Consider the following 8340-nt stretch of genomic DNA (forward strand, 5'->3'; position numbering starts at 1 on the left):
AGTGAGAGACCGGCTGGTGTGTGCCTGTATCTTTGTTGGGGGGTAGGGGGGAGTGTTTTCCCACACCCCCATCTCTCGTCCTCACCCAGGCTCCCCTGGGCATTAAGTAGGACACCTGTCCACCTCTGGCTGTTTGGCTCATCTTCCGGTTCTTAACCGTGCCCTGCCCTTGGTGTCCGGAGGGAGTCCACATCCTCCCTCTGCTCCTACCCCCCACTTCCCATGATTTGAGGTGCATCTAGGAAGTCGCCTTTCTCTGTACAGGGGATCAGGGCAGGATGCTTTAGAAATAATGCTGAGGGATGGTGGAGGGTTGTTGAAATGTACACTTTTTTATAGTCTCCTGTTTTATCTTAAAACCTCATGCAAATTTGGAGCTTCACTTTGTACTATATTTATACTTATTTTTAACATCTAAGTGAGGCTTTAAAATTACATAGGTAAAGACACCATCTTTGAGAACAAGGGGCCTTCCAAGAAGATATATCTTATTTTTCCCAGGCCTACACTTCTTCGTGTCCCTGGGACATAAGCCTTAGAGGCTAGAGTAAGTCACAGAATGGAGGGATGGGGCCCAGAGGGCTACTGACATTTGTTGGGGATCTGCCTGTGCTTCACAAGTATCTCATTTCATCCTAACCACGGCGCAAGAGGTTGGTATGTTCACAATGTTTTGTAGGTTGAGGAAAGCCCAGGCAGGTTAAGGCACAAGACCAGTTGGTAGGTGATAGAGCTGAGCTCAACTCTGACTGCTGAGTCCCGACCACAGGGCTACCAGGACAGTCAGCAGAAAGGAGGTCCCAAGCTTCTCAGGCTAGCTCAGCTGTCCTCTCAGGGCTGAGAGACCTCAAAGGCCCTAGTCACAACCCCCCTCCCCAGGGGAAAAAAAAACAACTTTGGAGAACCCACAAATGTTAGTGCTGAAGACAGTATTACAGATAAAACTGCCCCTTTGTCTTAAACTCTCTTTAGAAGGTAATGAAACAGACTGATCCACCCATTTCATGGATGAGAAAACATGTCCAGAGGGGTCTGGAGGCTTGACAAAGTCACATAGCAGACTCCCAGCTGCTCTGAGCCCAGACTCCTGGCTTTCAACACAGTTTCCTTTTTGCAAAATACCAAACCAGAATTGGACAGCACCCACAAGGGGTTGGGTGGGTTCCCGGAGGGCCTGCCTGGGTCTCACCGTGCTCGCCGTCCCGGACCTTGACCTTCCGAGTAATCTGGTGGGGAGTTTAATCACGAGCGACGGGGGGTTTGATCACGAGCGACGGATCCCACCGGGCCGGGTTGGGTTAGGGTTAGGGTTAGGGTTAGCAGAAGAAGCAAGGCGGGTGCGCCGGGGGCTGGGTGTGCCCAGCAGGCGGCGCTGCGGGGCTGCGTCTGGGATGGGGTGGGGGTGGGGAGAGGGGGACGGAGAACCAAAAGGGAACCCCACCCGCCACACACGCACACCCCTGCACGCACACAGCCTCCCCGCTGGCCGGTCCTCCCTGGGCCTCGACCCCCAGACTCCCACCCTGGCTTGCGCTGCCCTCTTTGGACCGCTTACGCCTTCACGACCCCCACCCTTTCAAGCGTTATCCGCACCCCCACCGACCCTCGGACGGAGGCAGGGGCTGGACGCCGGCCCCTGCCCGGCTGGGGCTTCGGACCGGGTGGGAGTTGCCGCCAGAAATCTCGGCCTCCCCGGGGAGGGGTGGAGAGCTTGGGGAGGGGGCTGGGCAGGGGCGGAAGCGAGCTAGAGCCGTGTTTGTCGCGGCGCTGCCGAGTGGAACAGATGGCTGGGGAGGGGAGAGGGTACGTGGCGGGGGGGTTGGTGGGGAGGAGGGGTGCGGGGGCCGGAGGATGAGGAACGAGGAATTTCGACGCCCCGAGTCTCCCAGGAGAAATCCTCCTCCCCATCTCTTCCCTGCAAGAGTGGGGCCAGCGCCGGCCTTTCTCCCCGAGAGCCTAGCTTCTGGCCTGCCGCGGCCCCCGCTGCGCAGCCGGCCGTCCCAGGGCGCGCCCCTCGCCCCTGGGCCGCCCCCCTGCGCGGGCCTGGCCGGCTGGGTCAGGGCCGCCGCGAGCCGCCCGGGGCGCTAGGGTTAATGGGGCCGCACCCCGAGGGGCTAGGGGGCGGCGGGAAGCCGGCTCCCGAGCTGGGAGCGAGTTCAGGGATCGTAAATAGCTGAGGGAAAACGTGTTAATTGGAACTTTATGCAGATGAGCTGGGACCGGGGGCCGGGAGGTGGAGGGAGGGAGGTCACGCGGGTGCGGGACCCGAGCCCAGTTCCGAGGGCAGGGGAGGAGGGCTCTGGCCCGGGAGGGGTAGGTGAGTGTCCTGACGTCTGGGCGTTGGCCTCCGGGGAGGGCCGCGGGTCCCTGCAGGCTAGCCTTCCTCCCTGACCACCCCACCCCCCCGCCCCAGAAACCGAGACGACTCTTCCAGCGTGTCCGCATCCCGCGTCCAGAAGTCCAGGGTCTCAAATCGCCGCGAGGGTGGGGGACACCTTGCAAGCATCTGTTTCCGCTAGTGGCTGCTTACCTCGGGTCTCACTTCTGCTGTGTCCCCGCCCCCTTCGGTCTCTGCGTCCTCCCTCTCTGCCTCCTCCCTCCTTTATTCCCCATCCCCGGCATCACCCTCTCGGCGCTGGAGTGTCGTCTGTTACTTTCACCAAGTGTGCCTGCGGTGGGGGTGGGGGTGAATTTAACTTTTCTCCCTTTGCTTTCCCCAGTCTGCCCCCCCTTCCCTGACCACCCCACCTTTGGGATGTTTCTCAGCCTTTAGAGTGCTTGGTAACGAACCCCCTCTTGTCTAAAATGAGTTCCAGGGTCCCTCCGTGATCTGATTCAGCAGGGCTGAGGGGCTCAGGAATCTGCATTTTAGCAACTTCCCACCTAAATCAGATGTAAAAGACCCCCGTTCTTAAAAACCACTGGCAGGGAATTGGTGGGCAGGAAAGACTGGGCAAGTCTCCTTCGACAGCACCCCCCTTCCCCCTGCCAACGCTGCCTCCATGCTCCTGACCTCACCTCTGCTCAGAATGGCCATCCCGGCTTCTGGCGTGATTGGCCCAGGTGTGAAGAAGGTGCCAGGAAGGAGGGAAGGAAAGAGAAAGGGAGAAAAGGAAAGAAATGAGCCTGCACCTAGCTCTTCCCTCTCTGAGTAGGGTCTTCCCCTTCCTGGCAGCTGCCTGCTTCCCTCCCCTTCACCTCAGCTGGACCATCTTCTCTTACTCCACCAGCCTGGCCTCAGCTTCTCACTTCCTTTCCCCCTCTTCAGCTGAAGTTTCTAGAAAGGCCAAAGGATCTTAGGGGGGAATGGCAGAGCTGACCAAAGCCCCCGCCTCCAAAAGAAAGGGGCAAGAGGCACCCCTGGGATTGGAAGGAAGAGGGGGAAGGAAGCTGGACTTGAGGGAAGATAATAATAACAGCAAATGTGTAGGTCACCTTTCCACGGGGTTATTGTACTTACTCCTCACAGCAAGTCGATTTAAGCAGGTGCTATTGTCCCCAGGTCACAAATGGAAAAAACACAACAGACATTCAGAGAGGTTAAGTAACTTGCTGAAGGTCACACAGTAAGTGGAAGAATAACTAGGTCATTCACCTTCCACTTTCCCCAAATCATTTCTCCAGAGGCCACTGGTAGCTGTCCCAGGCCTGTCCTCCCTGCCCTACCCCCAGGGGCAATGGGGATGGGGAAGGGCACGGCGTACAGAAATGAAAGGAGATGCTCAGGTTTCGGAACATCTGACAGGTCTGGCTGGAAGCATTAAAAATTCATGTAGAAACCTGACCCCAGACGGACCTTGGGTCTGCCACCTGGACTGTCCCTGGCCTGTGGCCTCTCAGAGCCTGGTGGGCGAATTTCCCTTCAGCAGTGGCCTGGAAGCCCCAAGTCTTTGTAGCTCAGAGGAGAGGGGTTCTCTTAGGGATTAGGGGTCTGAAGTCAGGTGCCAGCAGTTCCGAAAGCAGGGCTGAGAGCCCTCCCTGCTACTCTGAGTGTAAGAACCTTAGAGGCTTAAGGGCTTATGAACCCCATCATCTGGCGTCCTCCTGTTCCGCTCCCCAGGCGGGTGGATGGATGCTCACGCTCAGTTTACGTTGACTGGAGCCTGGCTGTGAGTCCCAAGGTGGCCAGTGGGGGGCAGCCATCTGCCTGGAGGTAGCCTGAGCCTGAGCCTTTACCGCCGCTTTGAAGGACAAAGAACCCCCACTGATAACGTCAGAGAGGTGCAGACTGGGCCTCTGGGAAGGGGTCTGGAGTCTGTCATCTGAGGAGAAGGGGAGAGGCTTCCTAGTTCGGGGGAGATCGAGGAACTTTAGGGAGAGCTCAAAGTAGGTTTGTGGGTTGCAAATGCATGATAACTGACGGCCAGCGTGATGGAATCATTCTAGCTGGAGTGAAGATTTGGGGCGAGGCCATGAGAGAAAAGTCTAGAAAGGCAGTTGGTAACCGACTCTGAAGGATCTTTGATGGTCTGCTATGGCATTTCATCTTTAACCTGTAGGCAGTAAGGAGGCATTGTAGGTTTCTGAGGGACAGAAAAACACAATGCAAATTTTGGTCGGCTGAATCTGGCCACCATGGGCAGTGGGTGGGAGGGAGAGAGACTGAAGGTAGGAAAACCAGAGCTGGTACTGCTATTTTCTTCTCTATTCTAGGCATGAGGTAATGAGGAGATGGAGCAGGGAGGTGGTAGGGGGAATGGAAAGGGAGGGATGAGTCGGGCCGGGGGGGGGGGGGGGGGGGGGCAGGGGACTGGGTAACTGGGCAGATTAGAGAGAGGAGTTAAGCACAGCACGCCCGGGGGGCTGGCAGACAATTCAGGTCGTGGGTCCACTCACAGAATGAGGCAGGTGAATGAGCTTTGTTTTGTTCAGGGGTGGGGACTCTCGGACAAATCCCTTCTCCTCTCTGGGCCTCAGTTTCCCCATCAGAGCACACTGGTGGTTGGACAGGATGGCCTTGAAAGCCTCTCCTGTTTCAGGGTGTGAGGCTCAAGGCTGTAAATCTGAGTTGTCCAGAGTCGCTGGGGGGGGGGGGGTGCGGTGCGTGAGATCTCTGGAGGTGGTCTCTGTGCAGGGTCCTGCGTGCATGCATTTGGGGTGCATCTGCCTGTTTGTGGGGCCCGTGGGTGTCAGCTTGCCTGCACGTGCTCCACTGCTCCGCATTGTGCGAGTGTGTGTGAGAGAGCGTGTGAGCGTGGGTGTGCACGTGATGGGCGTCCGTGGGTCTGTCTGGGCTGATGGTGGTGGAGGTGGGGTGGTGGAAAGAGGCATTGCTGTGGACTTCTTCCTGAGGCTCACACACTCCTCTTGCTTTCACTGTTCTGAAATAGCATCTGGACCGAAGGCCCATGAATATTTCACAACGATAATTCTGTGACCTGGACAGCCTGCTTCTGATTTCCCAGCATCCTCCCTCCCCCTGCCCAGTCCCCAGCAGCTCCTCCTCCATCAGAGCTCTTGCCCCCCATCCCGCTCGCTAGCCTCCCCAAAGCCAGCCTGACACAGGCTCCCTGTGAGGCCCCATACCCGGAGCTCCCCAGGTTCCTGATTCAGGCTCACTGTTCCCCCACCCATCCACAGTCTTATCCAAGGTCCACCTGCCTCAGGCCCTCATTGTCGACTCCTTCCCGTTTCTGCCTCCTCTTCTTGTCATCCTTCTGACTTGCCTGGCCAGTGTCACAGGATCTCAGCATCCCTGCTCTCTGAGCCCTGGCATCCAGGTCCCCTCTCTTTCCATTCCCCCCACCCCCCGCGGTTAGATTCTTAATCCTAAATGTAAACCATCAAACTTCTCCCTGGTTGCTCTGATGAGGCTCACCCCTAACCTCTATCCCAAGTTCTTCTCAGTTGGGCTTTTTCCTTCCCCAGGCCTCCCTAGCCCTAACCCTAACCCTCCCTTGCACACACTGGAAAGATGAGGCTTCGGATCATACCTCAAGCCAGCAGAGTACCCCAACGTGGGATTCATGTCCCTCTGGTCACCCTAGGACCTTGGTTTCTCCTCTAATGTGCTTGCAGAACTGCTTCTTGACCTGGTCTGTCCCACCTCTGGAGCCAAGGGAAAGAGACCATTGATCTCTAGGGTTGTTGTGTACAGCTGTGCAGGCTGTACACTGCACAAAGACACTCAGCCAACGGGGCAAGTACGAGCTGAAATTCAGCCTTAGGCTCTGCTTGCTGAGGTGTTTCTTGTGGTGTGGGGCTGGGTTCCCCTGAGGATGAGGTGCCTTTTTCAGATTTGCCTAAAGCCATATTTGGGCTGGCTGTGACCCTGGATGTCTGTTATTTCTCCTTGCAGGGTAAGATGGGAAATGCTCTTCCTTCCTGAAGGAACAGGCCTGGGAGGGAGCCGTTAACCAGGCTGGAGGGCTTCCCCAGCCTCAGCTCCTCAGGCGCCAGACAACTCAGGGTCATCTGTAGCTGCTTCCCCGGACCAATGGGAGGTGAGGTGATGTCAGCACCCACTCTTGGCTGTCAGATTTCACCAGATTTCAATGGCCTGCTTGGGACTCCAGGGTCACCCCTCTTTCTCAATCTTCAGCTTCTCATCATGGGGGAGCAGCTCTCCAGCCAGCAAGAAGCACTTTGGTGGCCTGGGAAGGATCCCCTTTCTCTAACCCTCCTGGCCCTGGAATCCTGATTGTTCTAAGCCCTCCTCCGACTTTTGAGGTCCTGAGCCAACAAATCTTACAGAAGAAGATAAAATAATAGAATTTTTTAATAAATTTTTTTTTTTTCCCAAACAACTTCTGTTGATCTTCACCACACAGGGGCCACGGTGGAGAGGAAAGTTCTCTCCAGGCACCCTAAAAAGTGTCCCGGGTAGACTTAGGAGAAAAGTATTCCTCCAGTGTTGGGAGGCTGAGGGGGGCTAGGATAAGCAGGGGCCTAGGGTTAGCCTGGCCCCAACTGAGGCATCCCTCCAAAGGGCTCCTGGGTGGGGCTCCCTTCCCGGGAGCTTCCAAAGGCTCTGCTGGTGGAAGATGCTCTGCAGACAAAAGCCCCCTCTCGAGTCCACGGGTGGGCACTGGGAGAAGGGGTCAGCGGCTGCCTGGGGTGCCCCACCCCAGGCTTGGGGAGGGAAAGAGTTAATGGCCGGACTTGGGGAGAACAGGGCTGAGCCACCCAACGCAACCCCGTCCTCAGCCAGCAGCCCAGGAGGCAGGGAGAGGCGGCCGGTCTGTCCCTGGGGAGGGGACAGGAAGGCCGGGGCGGGACGGGGTAAGGGGGCGGGTGGCCCAAGCCGCAGCTGGGGGCGGGGGCGGAGGCGGGGGCGGGCGACGGACACACTGGCCTCTTCAGTCTCAGCACCGCAGTCAGAGGTGGTGGGGCGCCAGGAGCAGGAGGCAAAGCAGAGGGGTGGGCAGCCCGGCCGAGAGCGCCGGGCCGCGGGAGTCCGGGGGCGCCTGGCAGGCGGCGCCCGGGCACGTCTGCTCCCCTCGCTGGTCCTCGCCCCCGTAGCCCCCCCAGTAGTCGTCCTCTGTGGGCGCGTCCCCGCCCTGGCGCCCCCGCGGGTCTTCGGCGGGCAGGTCTCGGTAGAGGGTGGAGGGGTCGGCGGGCGGCGCCCCGGCCTCTGCCACGCCGTACAGGTGGTTGGACGAGCTGTTGCCGCGCGCGCGGCTGCCCGGCCGCGTGGGCGCCGCGGGCGGGCACGCCTGGAAGTCGGACTCGCGGAGGGCGCGCAGGTCGCGGCCCTGGCGCTCCGGGGGGGTGGCGCAGGTCACGTCGGAGCTGGACACGCGCGCGCGCTGGAACCAGGCCCAGAGCGGCCGCGCGCGGCAGTCGCACGCCCAGGGGTTGGCGTTGAGCCGCAGGAACTCGAGCGCGGGCAGGTCGGCCAGCGCCTCGCCGGGCAGCGAAGCCAGGCTGTTGTTGAATAGGTAGAGGATGGTGAGGCGGCTGAGGCCGCGGAAGGCCGCGCGGTGCACGCCCTGCAGCCGGTTCCCGTGCAGCAGCAGTCGGTCCAGGCTGCCCAGGCCGCGGAACACGTGTTCCGTGAGCAGCCGCAGGCGGTTCCCGTGCAGGAAGAGGTGGCTCAGGTTGGCCAGGTCCGCGAACAGGTCATCCTGGGGGGGGGGGGGAGAAGAAGAGAGTGGGCCTCAGAGGCAGGTGGGGAGGGGGGGAAGGAGGGGGAGCATTGTGCTACAACGGAAAGGGTTTGACGGTTTGATTTGGAGAGATCTGGGTTCGAATCCCGCCTCCCCTAACCTATTAAGAAGTTAATGTGGGGAAAACAATATCGTTGAGGCCAGTAGTTCTTAAATGCTAGTGCTTTGAATCCCCTGCAGAGCCCTGCGTACTGTGCCGCCCCCCCCCCCCCCCCCCCCCCCCCCCCCCCCC

The 8340-nt window shown here is 59.2% G+C and overlaps 1 protein-coding gene across 1 annotated transcript in view; it reads right to left on the bottom strand.

Moving 5' to 3' along the window:
• Positions 1-7316: 7316 nt before the first annotated feature.
• Positions 7317-8340, bottom strand: part of RTN4RL2 (reticulon 4 receptor like 2) — a 13677-nt gene continuing 12653 nt past the window's right edge. The window contains exon 3 of the mRNA XM_021684846.1: positions 7317-8066. Coding sequence (XP_021540521.1) covers positions 7317-8066 — 750 coding nt within the window. The remainder of the gene's footprint in view (positions 8067-8340) is intronic.

The sequence above is a fragment of the Neomonachus schauinslandi genome, chromosome 11, assembly GCF_002201575.2.
Source record: "Neomonachus schauinslandi chromosome 11, ASM220157v2, whole genome shotgun sequence".
In the NCBI taxonomy this organism is placed as follows: Eukaryota; Metazoa; Chordata; class Mammalia; order Carnivora; family Phocidae; genus Neomonachus; species Neomonachus schauinslandi.